This window comes from Poecilia mexicana, unplaced genomic scaffold (assembly GCF_051168715.1).
Source record: "Poecilia mexicana isolate PSO_F unplaced genomic scaffold, ASM5116871v1 scaffold_5, whole genome shotgun sequence".
In the NCBI taxonomy this organism is placed as follows: domain Eukaryota; kingdom Metazoa; phylum Chordata; class Actinopteri; order Cyprinodontiformes; family Poeciliidae; genus Poecilia; species Poecilia mexicana.
Window position 1 is genome coordinate 18,873,389 of NW_028263374.1, and position 21,449 is coordinate 18,894,837.

Sequence of the window (21,449 nt, forward strand, 5' to 3'; positions counted from 1 at the left end):
CACCAGTTTTACTGTCATTATCAATAAAATGTGGAAACGTTTGCTACGTCACCAGAGACTTTAGAAATGACACAAAGCCACACCGAGTGGATAAATCAACAGAGGAGTAAGGTCCATGTAAACCATGGAGGAACAACGTGGCACTGCGCCTTGTTTCTGTTTTGAATCTGCAGCAGAGACTAAACATCTGTCAGCCTCAGAAAAATACCGTTTATGAAGCTGGAAACCAAAATGATTTGATCCACCACCTCAGGCTGCAGAAAATGGGCTTATACTGTACTTAAAGCGTGACTGTTTAAGTGATCGGTGCAGCTGTGATGTTGGAGTCTGGCATTTTGAAAGCCTGACCAAGAGGTAAAACCGAAATAAAACCTAATTCATATTCAGCATGGACGAGCGTGCAATGAGAACGGAGTCAAAACCAAACCAAACCAAACCAAACCATCCAGATACTGGTGAAAAATGTGATGCTAAAAGTGACAGAACCATCTGTACCGATCGAAATACATCGAACTCTGAAGGTTTAGAGTTCATCATCCACCTCAGGAAGCGTCCTGATGAAAGCAGCCATGATGTCAAAGCAACAACGAGAATTCACCCGAGATGGAGCAACTTCTCAAGGGACGGCAGACACGAAAACATGCTGCACCTCAGGAGCTCAGCATCGAAATGAGCAAAGACTGTCTGTTGGAGAACAATGACCTAACAAATCTACTGAAATGCACCTGTATCTGATTTCTACTTAAATGTTACTTCAAAAATTTCACCAAATGTTGTAAATTAATTTTTATAGCTATAAGTTAAATTATTCTCCTTTTAGAAGTTCTTGAATGTCTGATATTATCTACTAAAGTCATAAATTCACAATAAACATCAGTAAGAGGAAAAAAGATCATCTACATGGACGTGGAGCCAGCAGGTTCCCAGTATTTAGATCTTAGGCTGAAATATGGGTTTGTATTTGCATAAATCAACATAAGATAAAAATGTAGAACATTAACATTACTTTACCATAAAGAATACAGTAATCACAAATTAAAAATAAAGAAGTAAACTACAGGCCTGTACAGAGTAAACAAGGATCAGACGATGGTAACAAGAAAAAGTACAAACACAAAAAAACAAAACAGATAAATATGTTCTTTTACATTTACAAACTAACTTTTCTTTTGCGTTGAATATTTTGGTCCTTATAAATCATAACCACGCAGAGACGGTCCTCTATTTCACAGGTTTATGGTTCAACTGACCACATAATTCATATACTTAATTACTTGTTTCAGTTTATAAATACAGCTGGCTGTCTAATTTATTTTACACCATATTTCTGTGTTATTTTACACCTTATCTCTGTTATTTTACACCACATCTCTGTTATTTTACACCATATCTGTTATTTTACACCATATCTCTGTTATTTTACACCATATCTGTTATTTTACACCATATCTCTGTTATTTTACACCATATCTCTGTTATTTTACACCATATCTGTGTTATTTTACACCATATCTCTGTTATTTTACACCATATCTCTGTTATTTTACACCATATCTGTGTTATTTTACACCATATCTCTGTTATTTTACACCATATCTCTGTGTTATGGTACCATATTTGGTTTTCTTATCTTTGGTAATAAATAGTTTTGTGCATGTGAAATATCTGCCGAGCCCTCATGGTTGGTATTAAATGGAAAAGTCAAAATCAGATAAAAAAAGAAGTGCTAAGTGCTAAAACACTGTTTTCATAACGACTGAGAGATTTTGATTTGTTTACAAAACATCCAGCAGAGAATCACACCAACAATAAAACCTCTTCAGATGAAAAATGTCAAAAAGTACTCAAAATATTTATACCTCAGCAAAAGTACTCAATTTAAATGTCAAAATTGGAAAATCTCTCATTTAATCTGTGTAGAAACAGCAGCCAGATGTTCTGCTGGCACAGAAGATTGATCAGTCATGAATCCGCTAAAGTAACTAAGTTATTGAGTGCAAGTTTCTCGTTGAGGAGGAGCAACAACATGTTCCTAATGGATGAGTCCATTGGGAGAAAATGTAATCTCCACCTCTTCACACAATAGAGGCGGACATATTTTATGAGGTTAGTCACAAATCCTGACTCACATGGAGTTTCTCAACTGAATAATTCTTCACGTTCCTGTTACGTAAGACACAGATAAGCACCTCAAGCAGATAAACCCAATACACACACGCAGCAGCAACCTGTTTCTTCAGCCAGATTTCCCTGCCTTTCAAACATGAACTCACCGGCCTTCCCCTCGTCCTTGTCGGACCTCATGTCCTCCCCGGCTCCGGCTCCGTTTGACTCCACTGTCAGCTGTGGTGTCAGCTCTCATATCAGGTGAAAAAACAGAAAGAACGAAGGGAAACACGCAGACATGCAGGCAGAGAGCGGAGCGCTCACCATTCAAACCTCACACTGCTCCGCTGCAGCCGGCCGCTCCCAGCTCAGCTCCATCAGGCTCCTCCCACACAGGTAACCAGGAAGTCGTCACGTCACCGACTCGCTCTCTTTTATGTTTTTGTCTCTTAGTGGCTCTTCTGTCTCTCCCTGGACACACCCAGAAGTAGCCAGGACGAGACTCGCCCACGCCCGCCTGAGGTTTCCATCTGGCCCCCATGAATAAAGGGGGGGGAAGGAACCCGAAGCACACCTGAGGGCTCAGGTAGAGAACCAGGCGTGGAGCTCGCACTCCACCTGACGGCTGACCCACAACGCAGCAAACGGAGGAAATCTCTGCCAAGAAGAATAAAACCCACTCCAAACCCGTTCGCCTCTCTGAATCTGATGTTTACATCAAGACATCCCTGATTTTTAAATAGGAACTCTGGCCAGAAGCTACAGGAAGTCAAACTGGATGTTTTTAAAATGTAACTTTTGTACAATGTTGACAAAAAATGTTTTTACTTAAGTGTGTCATATAACTGCATAAGTAGAGATAACATTACTAGATGAAAAAATAAGTTTTATATATTCACACCCTCTACATCACAGGTGTCGAACTCAAGGCCTGAGGGCCACATCTGGTCCACCGTAAGAATTTAAAGTGGACCAGATGATCTTAAACTGAATATTAAAAGAGTTAAAAGTTGTATGCTCATATGTTATCAGTCAAATAAAATCAGTTTTTCATTTGTATGTGAAACATCATATTGATGTTTCACAACACCAATGTGAAAACATGCAAAAATAGTTTTTTAAGAATTACAAATTGAAAGGAGCGAAACTTTGACAGGAAGTTTGTGACCTGAATGCCTGAATAGAAAATGAGTTGCTGCTTCAAGACCTGACCAACCTGCTGTAATCCTGCTTTCCTCTGGCTAGAAAATCCTGAAATGTATGCATTAGGACAACAATGGAACTGAATGGAGGTTTGGAAGTGTCCTAGTCAAAGTCTGGACACAAATTAGTTTGACCTGCTGTAGCACGAACAAGCCATTTGTGTTTATCTTGAAAATAAAATTTCAGATTTTCTCGATACCAGATTCAATTTACAATTTCAATCCATTTATTTATTTTTTTTTCCAAAAAGTGGATTTTATTTCAAATATTCTACAATTCAGATTACAATATTTTATTGTTTAATTACAAGAATATTGTCATAATATTAGCAGAATAAAGATAATTTTACTAGAAGAAAGTCTTAAAATTACAAGAAAAAAAAGTCGTTTTAATGAGAAGCTTGAATAATTAAGTTGTTATTTTTTGTAGTGGAGTTTTCATAAAATTATTACTTCAATCTCCAAATATTAAAACTTTATTCTTGTACTAAACAACTATGTTCTTGTATTGACTTTATTTTCAATTAAAAATTACAAAACAACTCAAAGTCCAAATAAATAGAAGCTGTAAAAAACGCCCGTCAAGCAAGATGGCCGCCTTGGACATACGGAAAGCCAGTGATGGAAAAAAAAATCCAGATATCCCAAAAATTAAACCTTAAACAAAACAAACATTTTATTAAATAATAAAACTGATTCATCACTCAGCCTTTAATTAAATTGAAACCATTTAGTAAAACTCAGATCACATTCCCTTCTAGAGGCAGTTTGGCTCGAATAGCCTTTTTCCTCTTATTAGCTGAAATCTTCATTTGAAACTGCATTGTGTATTTATTCAGACCATCTATGGCTGATTTCAAGTACAGTCCTGATCTTGTTACCAGTGTGACAAAAACACAAAACCTAAAGACGTCCTTACGCGGGTAAATACGTTTTCACAGCTCCGTACGGATACAGATGTATGTGCAGCTCCTGCTTTAGAGCAAATCGCCTCAGCTCTGTCTGCACACAGAGATGTGTTTATTAATATGGACTTTCTGTGTTATCTTAAACCCTGCGGGCGTTTGATTGCTTTGCCGCTTGTTGCTGACTGAGGTCAGCCAGTGTCGTGTCAGAGGAGCGCCGGGATGTGAGCGGACAGAGTAAATAAGCTTATTCCTCTGCCGTTTCACCTCTTTCTGCCGCAGGCAGGGAAAGGCAGGTGGTTTTAAGCAAAATTAATTCAGCCTGCAGGGTCCAGCTAGATAAAAACTCATAACAGAGTTTCGGGTTTATAAGCACTTGAGCGACGCAGCTGGAATACTAACGGGGAAGAATCGTGTGCATGGAGTAGTTTTGGTTAAATCCTTTATATTTGTGGACTTGTCAGGTGTTTACAGCAATAGTATCACTTCTGCTGCTACATGTTTAGCTTCACTCAAAGATCAGATGTGATCTAACCAAATAGTTGTCGCATGAGGCAATGCATCTGCCAATCACTCTGACTGCTCCAGGATCACTGCCAGACAAAGTGTTGCAACAGAAGCTCTGCTGCTGATGCACTGAACTTATCATATTCAGCACAGAATATTTACAATTTAATGACTTAGATGATAAAATTATAGAACATTTGGATCTTTTGTTGTTTCTTGAAATAAAAAAGTTCAACTTTCTCCACCTGATCAGAACAAATGTTCATTGTTTTGTTGTTGTACATAAGTGACAAAACATTCAACATTGTCTCTCACGGTTTATCGAGGAAAACGGTTCATAAATACCATCTGGAACGAGAAAATTGATAAAGAACTTCTCTGGCATTGTAATGTCTTTCGTTTGGTTTAGACCAAATTTACATTGACTTTTAGTCTGTCTGTGAAAACTGAACAATGAATCAACTTCCACTTTGACAAGTCTCTCTGCTTTTATTTAAGTCGATTATAATTTGGTTGTGTAAAACTGTCACAATGAATAAAATTTATGTCTTCTTCATAAGCTTTAATTCAGCTCAATTTAAAAATGTATTTTGGGTTAAAAATAGAGAAAAAGTAAAAGTAAAAAGGTTTTAATGTAAAACACAACACTTAAAACAACAACATAAATATAATCGAGCTCCAGGTATGTCGATTTAGTTAGTTAGTAAATCAGTGGGAGGAAGAATACACCTCACCTCTTCTCTATCAGTCTACAGTTTTTCTGATTTAATTTCACACATATTTTTATTCTATAAAGGCAACACAAAGCCTCTGGTTAAACTGTGTTGTATGTGGAGATTGCTACAGTTCCTGCTCAAATTATTCCTTATGACTCCACAAATAAAAACACAAAATTTTTCCAACACTGCACATATAAACCATTTTTACGTGGCAAAATCTAGATTATAATTTATTCCTCCTAAAGATAGTCTGAAGTTGGGGTTGAAAAAGTATCATGAAAAAGGGTTTTATATCAGTCAATATTGACAATTATTACTCATTAGTTTGTTGTTTAAAATATCTGAAATACTTCCAGTTTCCACTCCGTGTCGTCTTTTTTTTTTTTAAAGCAGCTATAAGGCACAGTGGAAAAACTTTAAACTGCTGCTGCGCCAGTTACTCAACAGGTTGTTGCTAGGTAACCAAAGAATGAGCGAGTTGCTAGGTAACCAAAGAGTGAGCGAGTTGCTAGGTAACCAAAGAGTGAGCAAGTTGCTAGGTAACCAAAGAATGAGCGAGTTGCTAGGTAACCAAAGAGTGAGCAAGTTGCTAGGTAACCAAAAAATGAGCGAGTTAGTCGATTCCACCAACCTTGCTTAGCTGGCTGTAAGTTGAGTAGCTAAAGCCTCTCCTTTGCCTACATTTCCCAGAATGCTATGCGGTTCTGGGTCAGAGTTCAGTAAAATTTTTGAATATCCTATCAGACACATATGTCTATCACAATATTTATCATTATTGATCCAGCTTGCATTTTTAGCAGTATTTGTACCATTTTATTTAAGACTAATATATCTTTTAAAAGGTTTTGGCTCCACTTTGACTTCTTGCAATCTAAAATCTTGCAACATGTTTCCAGTATTATGAAAATGTCTTACCAATAAAACTGGTCATTATTTTTATTACATTATTATTTTGTGGGATTACCAATAAAAAGAATATTTCACAACCCTTGCAAGTAAAATATGAAATACAGCACACATAAAACTAACACAAATCATCTACACAGAATGTCTTGCTCTCTGTTTTTAAGAACTTTAACTGTTTGGTTGCAACAGTTCACATAATGAGGCATTTTTGACCAATGTTGCTGTTTAAATGTTTAACGTCAAGCTGCAGCTGACCTCTAAGCTACGTTGAATCCTTTCCACAGTCCTGCTTTTATCCTGACGCCTCCTCAGTTTGAAATTTTCTACTCCTCAGTGTCCTTACGCTTCTGCTCAGCTCCCTGTGTCTCTGTGTCATTCATTTGCTTTGCTCATATTTAAAGCCTGAAAAAACGGTCTTCTTCTGCGCTGCGCTCCTCTCTATCATTGGCACACAGCTGACCTGCAGCTCTGCATTAACACTGCTGCAGCGTGTTGATAGAGAGCGGCATTAAGATACAAGCAGGGTTAGAGACGGGGAATCAGGTGAAAAAGGAGGTCATGGAGAGCGAGAATTAGTTTTTAGGGTCACATCTAACCCTGCTTTGCAAAAAAACAAAATATCACCAAGTATTTTTTTCTCTAGTTTTGGAATAAGACAGAACTAACTCACAAGCAAATTTTCAGCAAGATATAGGAGCTTATTTTAAGTAAATAATTCCTTAATATTGATGAAAAAAGTACTAGTCCCATTTCAGATTATTTAATTCATTTTCCAGTGTTATAAATGAAATAATCTGTCCGTGAAACTTGAACATTTTTATAAAAACTGAAGAATTCTTGACTTAAAACAAGTTCCTACATCTTGCTGAAAGTTACTAAGTTAGTTTTGTTTTACTTCATGTGTACTCAGGTATTTGCACTACCTGGTAATACAAGTACTTGGTAATACTTTGTGTTTTTGCAGTGTGGAAATAATAAGATGCTCGTCTGTCTGTCCTGTGGCACAGAAATGAATTCAGTTCAGACTAAAGACCTCAAGAAGTTACATACGGGTTCAGTTTAGTTGAAAACTGATGTAAAAACCTGTGCAGGAACATCAGGTTATAAAAGTTTGAGCTTCGCTGTGTGACTTGCGATGTCACCAAATGAGATTAAAAGTAAATTTTAGAGTTTCTTCTAGTGGATAAATCCGGTTTGCAAGAACTTGTCTCTTAAAATATGATGGACGAGCTATTTTTTTGCCGGACACTGAACCCACTTTTCGCTCCACTTACTTTAAACAAATATTTATATTGTATAAAGATAACCTGAGTAAACACAAAAATCACACCTCCAGGAAAGTCCATCAAGTGTTTGTCATAAATGATAAGGACTGTTTTGTACTGATGTGGACACATTAATTAATTTTTTATCGGTTTAATTCATTCAAACTGGGAGGTTTTCAATCATTAACAGTGTATTGGGGACTTTTCCAGAGTATCTCAGTTTGATCCCAGAGTTTGACTAGGCCACTCTAGGTTTTGGTTATTTTATTATTTCAGCTATTCAGACATGAACTTTCCGGGTGTTTTGGTTTATTTTATGACGATGTTAGAGTTTCTCTAGTTTTAAGGAGATGCAAACTTTCTAAAAAGTTCCTCTTTGTCTCATCGGCCCACAAAATGTTTTCACAAAAGTCGTGTGGATCGTAAAGACGAGGATAGTAAAAGTGACTTAATGAGTCATATAAGATTCAGGCTATTTTTTCCTCAATAAATAAAATAATCAAAATGGCGTTAAGTATTAACTTGGCCTATCTTTGTCTATTTCTTGCAGGGAAAAGCATTTCAAGCTCTTCAACTAACAATGAGAGTTTTTGTGTTGAGAAGAAGAAATGGACTCGCAGCTTAAAGATTACGTAACAAACAGAAGTAGTGATTTGTGATCAATACTTTAGTGAAGCGGTTGCATACTGGTGGGACGATTACTGCAGCAGACAAAATGAAAAGAGGCCATCATCATCTTGAGCTGCACTCCTCATAAAACATGGCATTTCTCCCGGTAATTGTGGAAGATAAGCGATCTTGCTGCGACGCTCTAACGGCCCATTACGATAAAACTGGAGAATGATGCATTTCAGTGAACTCCACGCCGATCTGCAAAGCAAAACTCCCCTCTGTGGACGTCTGGTGATCAATATGACACTGCGAAATAGGTGACAGAGCAGATTAGGCACTGGGCTGAGATAAATCCGGGCCTGCGGTGAATGCTAAGGGCCCTCATGGCCAGACACCAAGTGTTGTTATCTGATTGTTCTCGCCTGCGAAGGCCTTTCGCTCCGGAGTTCACCCCCCGAGCCGAGCTGACAGCTCGGCGTCCTTTTAACTGCCAGGGTAAATCACCGTGCTCACTTCCTGCTGTCACCACGGCAACGCCTTGTAATTTGGAGCAACAATGTACCTTTGCCTAGCGAGCAGTCTGCAGTGCCAAAGTCCATCAGGCTGGATATCTCTGTCGGGTAGCACATGTCCGTCACCACCGTCTTCTGCCTGTGATGCACCGACGGATCTGCAGAGATACGAATGCAAGTTTTAGAAGAAATGTTTAAAATTATATCTGGACTTCTTCTTTGCATAAAAATCTGATATTTGCACAAGAGTCGTCCTCTTGTGCATGAATACGAGCCATTTATTTTTACCTTCTAATGATTTAACTTAATATTTGTTGTTTTATGTTGGGATTATTATAAAACAAACAACTTAGAGGATTTTATTAAACAAGAATATGTCAAAAAAATTAAGTAGCTTTACAGCAAGAACTCATTTCAAGTGAATAACGCCTTTCTATTGATTTTAAAAATTTCTATTTCCACTGGGAGATTATTTCAGTTAAAATAAGACATTTTCCCATGTAATAAATGAAATAATCTGCCAGTCAAACTGGAATTCATTCATCAATATTAAGGAAATGTTGACTTAAAGCTATCTCCTACATCCTGCTGAAAAGCTACTTGCAATTTGGTTTTGTCTTATTTCAAATTTACTAAGATATTTACATAAAAACTACACCAAAAACACTTGGCAATATTCTGTGTTTTTGCTGCTATTTCCACAGATTAATATATTTTCTGTGAATAATTTGAAGTTGTCTAAAAGACAAAAACTGGTTGACTTTTAAGTGTATGAATTAATGTTTTCTTTCCTGATGATATGCTTAATATTCTGCAGAGCAGATAAAGCTGAGCTCACATTTTGTCTCACTCGTTCTTTCCACCAAACTCTGCAGGTAAAACTATTTCACTTAGCTGAAGTTCTCTGCATAATAAACACATAAAATATGCCACTAAAATCCACAAAGTTTTACATGTAATCTTTTCCACAGTAGCTGCTCTTTCCTTTATCGCTGCATTAAGCCCTCAGCTGCTCCCTGCATAACATTTCCCACCGTCCGTTCACGCTCCAGCGTGTCCGTTTCACAGCTGTATGGTAATTATCGGCGTTACTGACCGTTCCTCCCCTCTCGCCCCGCAGCATCACTCCTGACCTGTCAATAACTGTTTAGACGGGGCCAGGCTGACCTTTCCTTTGGTCCTTAATATGGAGATTGGGCGGCAGGCCGGCTCACACTCGGCTGCTCTGAGACTACTTCGCTGAGCGCCGTCAATAATGAGCGGGTGGTGGAGGGGGAAGCAGAGCGCAGCGAGACAAACTCAAAGGGAGGAACAGCTCACCTCTTAAAATTGCAGTATTTAAAAGAATATATAATTTTACATATTTGTTAAAATTGTCACCATGTCGAGACAGTTTCATATGAGACAGATAACCTGTGAAAAAGATCGATGTCCTGCTTCCTGAGAGTTTATTAATGCCTGAAGAAACGCATCACTTCCGACCAAAAACAACCAATCAGAGCCAGGAGGCGGGCTTAGCGCTAGTTGCTAATGGTGGAGAAACGACTTACCGTTATAAGCATGGTTACAAGAAGACCGTTTATCCACCATCATGCTAACCAGCCGCAGCATTCACAACATGTTATGCAGTTATGTGTCGTCGTTATTGACTGGAAGAAAAAAAAACATGCTATGCTAGCTGCAGCGTAGCAGAGAGGAATACAGCTCTGGGTCGCAACTGGGTACATTTACTCAGTTACATTAACTTTAGTACATTTTTAGAAAAAATTTACTTAGGAGTATTTTTACCATGCTGCTTTTTACCTTTACTTGAGTAACTTCACTGAATGAAGAAGAAACTTGTTTTGACCAGAAATTCACTAGACACAGTTTCTGTTTAAGTCTTACAATGAAACAAATTGATTTGAGGTTTTGTATGACTTTATTTACTAATTAATTGTGTTATTTATATGAATTATTTTCCTTTTGACGTTTAAAATACCAAAATTTCCACTTAACTTTATATTAAGTAACTTTTAAATATTAAATGTAGACTCTACCAAATATTTTTGTACTCTTGAGTAATTTCTTGGACAGCTACATTTTACTTTTACTTCAGTAAAATATGTAGAAGTTGTGCTATTCTTACATGAGATACAGTTTTTATGCATCTCATACAAAACCCACCTCTGGAGAACGAGAGGGAGAATGAGCAGCGCCACACCAGATTCTGATTGACAACGCTAAGACCCGCCTTCTGGCTCTGATTGGTTGTTTCTAGGGCAGCTCAATATTTTCAGATTGTGTCTCATAACATACAAAATATAACAAGGTATTTTAAAATAAAAGCTACAGATTTCAAAGTTTTATCTCTTACTGAGGTTAAAAACAAATATTCCAGTAAATAAATTAATACCTGCAGTCATTAAGTATCTTCACATTTAGATGAATGTCTTCTCCAATTTGTCAAAATGTGCAAAGTAAAATTTTTCCTGACATGAATGTTTTTGTGGGAGGATTTTCTGACCTCAGAGGAGCTCATGATTAGCTGCAGTTCATTGTGTTTCACAGGGAAACACCCGACAGCGTGTCTGCTGCAGTAAGTGGGCTGCAGAGAAGAAACCAATGAATCAAATCAAATGACTTCCGCCTGGTTGGACCTGAAAAGTGAGAATTTCGGGGTTATAATGAGGCCAAACAGTGCTGAATGCATAGTACTGTAAGTTTTACTTTCTTTTTCCATTTGCTCTCCACAATGTCCCTTTCAGAAGACATTTAGCTTTCCATCATGAGGCCAACAGTTGGCATATGGGGTAATGAAATGACGATTAAGGGCACAGTCAAAGTCACTGATTGCAGAGATTTTCTTTTTTCCAGCCAGTGTTTGTGAAAGAAAAAAAAAAAAAGAACACTTTCGGCTGTATTCAGTAAAACTCTTGAGTCCTCTGAAGCTGAAAGTTAACGCTCGCTCTCTCTTTGCATGACATGCCAGACGAGTAGACGCACGAGGCTTGAAGCTGTTTTGCAATCAAATGGGAATATCTCAAAGTCAAGCTGTGGATTAAATAAGTTCATAAGAAGCCATGCTGTCTTTTGTTAAACTTTTATCACAGAAGAAGATTCATGCATTTCTGGTCACTGCACATCAAAAATTAATGTTTGTTAACTTTTTACTGAAGAAAAAAAGTTTCTTACTTGTGTACTGGGCATTAAATGATGAAGATGTAACCCACATATATCAGAGCTACAATTATAAATCGGTGCTTTTTATCACTGCGCTTTGCCAGCTTGAACAGCAGGCGAAGGAGAATTTCTGAGTCACATAAGCAGCAAATACTTGGGACACAAATACACACTATTTCGTCATCCAGTTTACTTTGAAGTGGGTTTTGTTTTGGGTTTGAAGAAAGAAAATTGTTCGCAGACTCTGCCCTGATGCGTTTCCTGTTTAGCAACACCCCCTCAACCTGATCATGACCTGGCTGGTATTTTTTCCATGCAATGGTATTTAATTTCCCTTTGGGATAAATAAAGCATTTTTGAACTGGATTAAATTTCCAAGCAGCTCTTCTATGTCCAAAGTCGTGGTTGAGAATCAGGAAAAGGGAGGCAGCAGGGAGACAAAGCAGACAGGAAGGGCAACACTCTTGATTTAAAGGATCATCTACTTTCCTGACCTTTGACCTCCAGTTAGGGATCATGTCCAAAAGATTAAGGAGGAGCATCGTCACCTGTAGGGAGCTTAACGTAGCGGCACTGATTTGATATCAAAAGGAAGTAAACAGAGTTATTCAGGTGTCGGACTGACATGAACAATCGGTCACCATGACGACAGAGTTTTAAAATCTGTGATCAGTCTGCAACAACAAGCTGTGCACTGCAAAAACAACGTATTACCAAGTATTTTTAGTTTCTAGTCCAAATATCTTAGTTCACTTGAAATAAGACAAAACTAATTTACAAGTGACCTTCCAGCAAGATATAGAAACTTGTTTTTAAGTAAATAAATCCTTAATATAGACGAAAAACAACTGGTGTTTCTGGCAGATTATTTAAATTAAAACAATAATAAGCGAAATAATCTGCTAAAAACTTTAAGGAATTATTTACTGAAGCAACCTGCTATGTCTTTTCAGAGCCATAAAACAACAACAGAAATTCAGGCCTTGTTATTGTTTTATTTGTAGCTTTTCCATTGTTGAAATGTGACAAATGTCCTTCCTGCATAATTCAACCAACAGAAAAAAAACCTGCAAATCAAAGAGGTTCGGAGCAGATTTTCTGCTCCATTATGTTCTGCATCTTCCTGTAAGTTTCCTCCTCTGCAGGCTCCATCTTGTTCATGACCTCATTAGACAGTAAGAGGTTTTCAAAACACTTGAATAACGCGCAGAGACTGAAGATGCAGATGCTCTGTTATGAAGCTGTTTTTGGTAAATGGTTGTATTTTCAGCTCTAATCAGAAAAAGTGAGCGACTCCTTAAACCCGGTCTGAAAAACATTTTGATTGGTTTTATGGAAATAACGCCTCGTCTACAGGCGGATTGGTGAAGACGTGTCAGACATAAACGTCTCGGGTTCAAGAAATAAAATATTTTAAAACTAAGCTGAGCCAAAAACAAAAACATTTATTCACATTTCTTACAGGTTCTCTGTGATTGCACCACTCATGGTGGAGGGAATCTGTTCTCTTATTTCTGATTTGTTCTTTTTCTCGACTTTTGTTGAATTTGTTTTTGAGCTTTTTACGATGTTCAGACGATTTCTCCTTCTGGTTTTAAATACTGTGCAGCTTGGAGGATTTTTGCTCTTACTCTTTTACTTTCGGACAATTGTATCGATGCATAACCATGGCAACAAGGCACTGTTGGGAGAAGCTGACCAATAATAATACCTGAACCTAGACCCCAAAATCCCTGAGGAGCAGCAAAAGCAAATGAGGTGGAGTAGCAGTGCTTCCCGTAAACTGCTGCCTGGAAATTAAACTGTTTGACAGTCAAAATAAAATTCATAAAGAAAAAGAAGAAGGAAAAAACACCTGAGTAAATGTCAGAAGAAGAGAAAAAAGACAACGAGCTTCTGCAGCACCACCAGGGAAAAGTCTTACTTCTTATTAAAGAGAATGTGCAGAAGAGCCGGTGTGTGGAAACAGCCCAGAGCCGTCTGAGCAGTAATGAAACACAACGCTGCCGCTGACCCGGGGGAACCAGGCAGCACATATGGAAGCAGACGGGAAGAAGACAGCAGCCTATATAAGAGACCTCTGCATATCCTCTGGTTTTAGTAATGTGCAGATAAAACAGAACGCAGTCTGCAATGCAACACTGTGGTTAAACATGATTTTAAACATGCACAACCTTTTATTTATGCAGCTTCAACCATTTCATCTTAATAGCCGCCATCTCTGCTAGTAACTGGAAGGTAAAGCACAAATGTATTAACCCCTCTTTCCTCAGACGCTCCTAAATAAAATCTAGTACAATCAATTGCTTTTAGAAATGCAGGTGTGAGTAGTTTAAAGGGGCAGCATCATGTAAAATTTAGGATTTTTTGAGTTTCACATTATGTTATATTGTTTTTCCCTCATCAAAACCATGCCTGCTGTGTTGCTTTGACTCTTTCATGTATGCTTGAGCAATCCTTTAATCTCCATGGCAACTACTCAGCTGTGCAAAACGCCTGAGTGGACCTAGCCCCGCCTTCGAGACGCAGCTCCTCCTCTGAGCTGCTGCTTCTGAGCTTCCACCTCACAGAGCAGCCGGACCCGCTCAGCTCCTTCAGACTAGCCAGCAGCAATTAGCAAACACCTGGTGGACATTCAGCTGAGCTCGTTTCGGAGCTACTTCTGCAACGTGATAAAAACGTTGTTAAAGGTTTAAAAGACAAGGAATACTGTGATGACTTCCTGAAGGAGGAGTTTCAGAAAGAGCAGGAGCTTTTAGAGAGAGAGACAAAACAGAAGACATTAAATCGGAAGTAAAATTTCTTTTAAGTCGTATCTGATATATACAGCATTTTTATAACAACTGACGGTAACTTTGTTAATCTCACTGTGAATCCACAAGTTGTGTGAAAGCCTTAGAGTTTTGTCAAAGAACATCAGTGAAAATACTTTTGAACATTTCTGGTCTTTCTGAAAGAGAAGCAAGAAGAAATCCATCGAGGAAATAAAACCACAAGAAGTCTCATTTGTACAACAAATGTAAGAAAGAAGGAAATCCACTCAGATAAGACTTCGATTTGAGTTTTCTGCTTCACATAATCGCTACATGATTACACCGTCAGTGGGACACACAGTGGTGGCAGCATGAGGATGTGGATTTGTGTTGGTCTAATGTGTAACATTACAGTGAAATAATTTGATGTTTGGGATTTAAAAAAAGAAGAAGAATTGTGAATACTTTTGAAAATATGCAGTAAAAAGTAACTTTTAAATATTTGCAAGTCAATGAAATCTTAGAAACTTTTTAATCAACTTTGAATAATTAATGTATTAATGTATTAATGTACTGATTGATCACTAGGATCAGTTTCAATATATTTTGTGTAAAGAGCCTCAAGATGACATCTGTTGTGAATTGGTGCCATATAAATAAAACAGAATTTAATTTCATTTAAACATAGACAAGAATGAAGAAATCAGCTTTCAAACATATTTTAGTTATCTGTAAATAAATTTTGTAGAGTAATAAAAAACACTTTCATTGCAATTTTTAAATGCAATGAGAATAAAATTTTATTTCAATTGAGCTTATTCAGAATGGACAAAAAGAAAATGTTTTAAACTGATTTAATTTAAATGTTTTTTAATTGACTCAGTTTTTCTTAAAAGCCCTGAAGACTTGAACTATTTTCTCTTCTGCACAATAATTATTTCCCCAGCGGCTCAACAATAACCAGTGTTCAAATTTCAATTACCTCCTCTCATGCATTTAAGCTGACGCAACATAATGTGAGAGGAATTTGAAACACTATTTAAATCGCGTTTCACAGACACAAAAACATTGAATAAATTAACAAAGCTAAGCGATGTGAAGCCTTTTGGGCTTCCAGGCCTCTGAGGCTCAAACTCTGTCCTGGTTATGGAGGAAAAAAAGAGCGAGCTCGTTTGAAACAAGCAGCGTTTTAATATTTCACAGGAGACATTTCCCATCCCTGACCTGATCGCTTACAGGTCCTGCATCGTTATCATCAGGCACCGACTCATGGGAGCGCAGCCACAGCTAACAAGACAGCAACTGTGTCACTAACAACTTTTTACAGCTATAAAAACAAATTATTTATTTTAATCCGTTTTGTCACTGAGCAGATTGAGTAAGTGGGAAAATAGCACTTCACAAACTATAAAACACGTTTCTGAAAGTATAAAAATACATTTGGGAGAAGTTGGTTTGGTATTCAACATAACTTTTATGTTAAAAGAAAAAAACAGCCAAGATTTCTCCTCAGGGACGTCATGAAACCTAGCAGCCTCCTGCACTTTATATCACTGTCACAACTCTATTATTCAGTTTCAAACATCCAAAACTGCTGCCGCAAAATGTCATTCTTCCAGCATTTTACCCCGCCTGCAGCTGGAAGCTGACTGTCTATTAATCTGTGTTTGTAATAATCCGTGTCACAGGGAATCAATACTCCCAGCATCTTATAATGCGCGTTTGGAAAGCTGCTCCAAGGCTGCTGTGATCCATCGCCTCTGGATATTGTGCTGCCATTAAAAGGCACAACATCTACCTTCCCCGAGGAACCATGAGGGGAAAAAACCCAAACTGGGAAACATCCATTACATCAATGAGAAAGAAAACGTTAGAGAAAAAAAAAACGTGTCCAGGGTTCATGCTGCTACGGTCGGTGCTTCTCAGTGAGGAAGGCTGCATGTTTGTAGCATTTCTCTTATATGGTGTGCAACATGAAAGAGTGGTTTTAGAAAGGACCCCGCCTCTCACCCAGTGACCACTGGAGAGAGCTGCCCCCGCCCCACGAACCTGCAAGGATGAGCAGGTGTAGATGATGGATGGATGGTTTTAGAAACCAATATGTGGAAGAAAAAGCTTTGCAGTAAAGCTGCAGTATGTAACTTTTATAAAATATATATTTTTTTACATATTATTTATTATGGGACAGATAATCTGTGAAAAAATCTAGCTCCTCTGACTTCTCCTTGCGCTAACTAGAAACAACCAATCAGAGCTCGGAGGCGGGTCTTAGCGCTGTAAATTTTAGCGCTGCTCATCCCCCCTTGTTCTCTGCTACGTCTACAGCTGTCAGCAGATCTTGTTGTGAATTCTAAGGCTAGTGAGCATAGCCACCAATAAATAACGGCGAGTTGTTTCTCCACAATTAGCACGTTTAGCAAGGGGTACATCAGATTGATTGACAGCGCTAAGCCCTGTCTATGGTTGGTTGTTTTTGGTCAGGAGCGCTGCAGTTCTTAGCTCATGGAGTAAGTGGAGCAGATTGATCTGTCTCATAACAAACTGTCACGACATGGTGACAGTTTTAATAAGTATATAAAATCAATTTTTTAAAATAAAAGTTACGTACTGCACCTTTAAGTGCTGTAGTATCAAACATATCCTACCTTAAAATTGAAGGTGTAGGATATGTAAAATCAACTTTTCTAATATTTATATCAAGTTATAAATGTTACGTTAGTCTCTGCAGGCCACCAGACCTGCGGCAGCAGCAATTAACCAAATCCTGGTGGAAGTGCATGTCTGCTGAGCTCATCATACAAACTACGTCTCTGTCCAACTAAGAACGGTTATCTGAGACACATCCAGCACATTTCTCAAACTGTTAAACAGAAATAATGCTGAACAGCTACAAAGTTTGTTTATACCTCAGACCAGCCACCTATGTTAGCATTATTCCTATTTCTATAAGTGTAAATATGTCAAATTGGTGAATTTGTGAAAATGTCAACCATGCAGTTACAATCAGAGCCAAATCTGATCACAGATATGACCAACATGATATTAAATATTTAATTCAAATTAGATGTTAGTGAAGATTAAAATCCCTGTACTTTTTTTTTCTGCAAAGAAAAACTATGGATCTTCTGAGTCTCGCATTCAGTTTGCATCAAGCTTCAAAAAGCTTTGAGTGCATTTAGCTGCATCATATTAACTTGTCAGGGTGTATATATATATATATACACACAAATAATAGTAAACCATTCTGCAACACAATCTGTGTTTACATTCAATCTGGCTTGACAGACACTTGAAAGAGCGTCCCTTCAGTCACCTGCACACACATGCTCAAATGAAAAGCACATCATCATCTCCCAGTGATTAGGCTCCGCTGCAATGTGTTGTTCAGCAACAACTCAAACAGCCTCTGGGATCAAGAGAGCAAAAACTATCAGGGTTTATTATTCAGAACAATATTAACAGGAGAAGAGCAGCTCAGATTTACTGGCTGGTGCGATCCACTGAGGCTGATGAATAATCAGAGCGACCAGCCTGCCAAACTTGTGGTGGGAGGCCGAAGATTAATGAAAAGCAATCCATGTGCAGTGATTAAGGTTTAAGTTGGCAACCTTAAAGACGCAAGGAATAAAAAACAGAAATTAGGCGTCTCGTTATGATTGTGTTTCGACTAGTAAAAACGATGGATTGTGATAATAAATGCCTCTGTAATTCTTGGTGAATTAAACAAAATGCAGTTTAATCCATCACAGTGTTTCTTAAAAAGCAGAGCTCAAGTTTAGCTGGATTAGCTGGTATTTAACACTGAACAGAAAATCAGCTAGAATTCCCTGAATTCTTTCTGAATTCTTTAACTTGCGTCAGAAAAGCTTCTTCTTACCCTCATTAGCAAACACATCGTCAATGAAACATCGTGATTGATTCTTTGAGCCCCAGCTGGTCAACGCGGGGCGTCACACACCCGAGCCGACCCGAAGGCTTTACCGGCCCAGTAAAGCCTGATGAGGATGGCTTTAACACAGAAGATTAAACTGGAAAATCCTGCTTAAGAAACTAGGAATCCAAACTTTTTACTGTTTTTTTTTTTGGTCAAAAGCTGCAGAGTGAACACTGGTGTAGAAAATAGACACACACTGGCATAATTACCATTTCAGGAAAACCAATCAGCCTGCACCGCAGAAAATATCAAATAACATAAATACTAATGCAATTATGCATGATTTATGATGTATAATGAATTAAAAATTTATCTATTGCAAATTTGAGAAAATGAGACCTTTAAGTATTATTGAATTTATCTAACATATTTATTTAAATGTTATTCAAATTATCAAACATATTCATATTTATTAAGCAAACTATTAATTTGCTACACTGTGGCACTTTTGGTTCTTGATAATCTGCAACTAACGGACATAAAACTAAAAGCTAAACCAGGTTTTTATGCTCTACTGGTGTAAAAAGTGACTTCCTGAGGTAATTTAAAAGATGAATGACTAGGCACTTGATGTAAGTTTGAGGGCCTCCAGTGAGAGCAGGGCTCTTTTTTCTGTCACCGCTCATAAAGCTGAGTAAGACGTGTTCGCCCTGCGAGTCAGAGGTGGGTGTAACAGAGAGAATATATACATACACATGCACATCTCTAGTGGCTGCGGCAGCACAACCGCTAACGAAACATCATTTATTGCTGACCGAGAGAGGAGCTGGCTAAAGGTGTGAATAATAGAAGTGAGACCAATCACTGAAGACTGGATGTTGCTCGGCCCAACTGGGAGATTAGCTTCCAGCTCCATCAGCCAACACACCGTCTTCAAACAGAATTCAAACTAAGCTAAAGTTTGTAACGAAACAAAACTGGCAGCTCAACTCAGGAAATCCATCTCTGAGAATGCATGACTATCAAATCTAAAGAAGGCATGTTTGTTTTTTATTCGCACTTTGGCCGCAACAGAACAGAATCCCAGTTGTCAGGCAGTTCATATTTCTCCAGCAGAACAAAAGCATGCATGTTTGCTGCAGGTGAATCCATGCAGAACAAACAACCAAACAAACCCCCTGATGAACACGTAAACTGTGTTGGCTTGGAGATAAATTCCCCATGAAAAATGGATGTTTTATGAAACAATTTGTTCTTTTGATGAACTAAGCTTCCATTTCCATCACAGCAGGAGAAAAACAGAAACAGCGCTACATCGTCTTCAGTAACCAACAGGAAGTATAACATAACAAAGCAACTAATGCTACCATGGCAGCACTGCAACCACAAACTCTGACCAATTACCATTGGTATAATTTCTACTGCAAATATCTTTGTAGACAAAATCAGATTAGAAGTAATTTTTCAGCAAGTAAATAATTCTTTAATATTGATGAAAAAGTAATAATTGTAAGTGAAAATAAGACATTTTTCCAGCATTGCAAGTTCTAATATGGGAAAGTTGTAATAAGGAAAAATTATCTTGTTCCAATTGCAGATTATTTCACTTATAACTAAAACTTTTTCATCAACATTGAGGAATTATTGACTTTAAACAAGTTCCTATATCTTGCTCAAACATTACTTGTAAATTAGTTTTGACTCATTTCAAGTGTACTAAGATATTTGCTCTAGAAACTAGATTAAAATACTTTGTTAGATTTTGTGTTTTTGCAGTGAGCAAATTACCTCAAATTAACAGGTGGATAATTATTCTGGAAATTAAGAAAACAATTATTTAGAACTAAAAGTCCACAGGCTTCCCTGCAACCGTGAAAATAAAAGCCAGTGGGAAGGTTTAATTAAACTATAAACAGGTTTAGAGTTTCAAATATTCCTCAAATTAAAGTTTATAGGATGTTGATTGTAGTTAAACAGAGGGAGATTTATGAAGGAAACTTTTTAGACACCACTAACAACCTGAGACAGCGATGTAAATCAACTAAAGCTTCTTCTGAACACTTCAAACTGAAGCATATTCAGGTATTAGAATGGCCTAGTTAAAGACCAGACCTAAATCTAAATGAGAATCTGTGGCAATAATTTGAAACTGATTTTATCAGATGCTCATCATGCAACTTGACAAAGAATGGGATATTAATGATGAAAAATGACAAAGAAAAAACAAAGTACTGCATATATTGTTCCCCATGTTATAAGTTAAATAGTTTCTACTGAATGAAGTAGAAACTACATCAAAATTACTAAGTAAGATTTTATGTTTTTGCAGTAAAAGTGTTTACAGCCATTTAACACACCCTCTCCCCATCCAGTTTACCTCATGGTGGGTAATTTTGCAAAGACGAATTGCCAAAAATCTCCCTGATGTGCAAAGAGAGAGAGCTTTGATCTGGAACTGGATCGGGAACTGCGGCTGGTGGATGAATACAAAATTGTATGCCACATTTTTCAGACTAGATATTGTTTTATAATATGAAATGCATCAAAGTTTGTGACTGTATTATGACTAAACGTGGAAAAAGATGAAGGAGAGTGAATGTCTTCAGTTTATGCTGAGATTGTTCTGCAGCCAGTCTTGGGATTCTCTTGGAAAAGAGATTTTTAATCTCAGTGGGTTTCTCATTGTGAAATAAAGGTTAAAAACTTAAAAGAAAATGGTTAAACATACAGTATATTGACTCAGGAGAGCTAGATACTAATGCACATCATCGTTTTACTTTTTTAAAGTATAATTATCCATCCACTTCACGAGCATATGCTGTGCTGTGTTGGTTTATTTCATGTTTATCTGTGGTTGCACCATGTACTAATCTGAAAAGGACTAAGGGTGTGAACATCCATAAAAGTATATTTTTTAAAATGCCCC

General features: G+C 37.6%; 1 protein-coding gene across 1 annotated transcript in view; it reads right to left on the reverse strand.

Moving 5' to 3' along the window:
- kaznb (kazrin, periplakin interacting protein b) overlaps window positions 1–21,449 on the reverse strand; it is an 84,208-nt gene that overhangs the window by 25,052 nt on the left and 37,707 nt on the right. Inside the window, exon 2 of the mRNA XM_088005696.1 lies at window positions 8,785–8,892. Coding sequence (XP_087861822.1) covers window positions 8,785–8,892 — 108 coding nt within the window. The remainder of the gene's footprint in view (window positions 1–8,784; window positions 8,893–21,449) is intronic.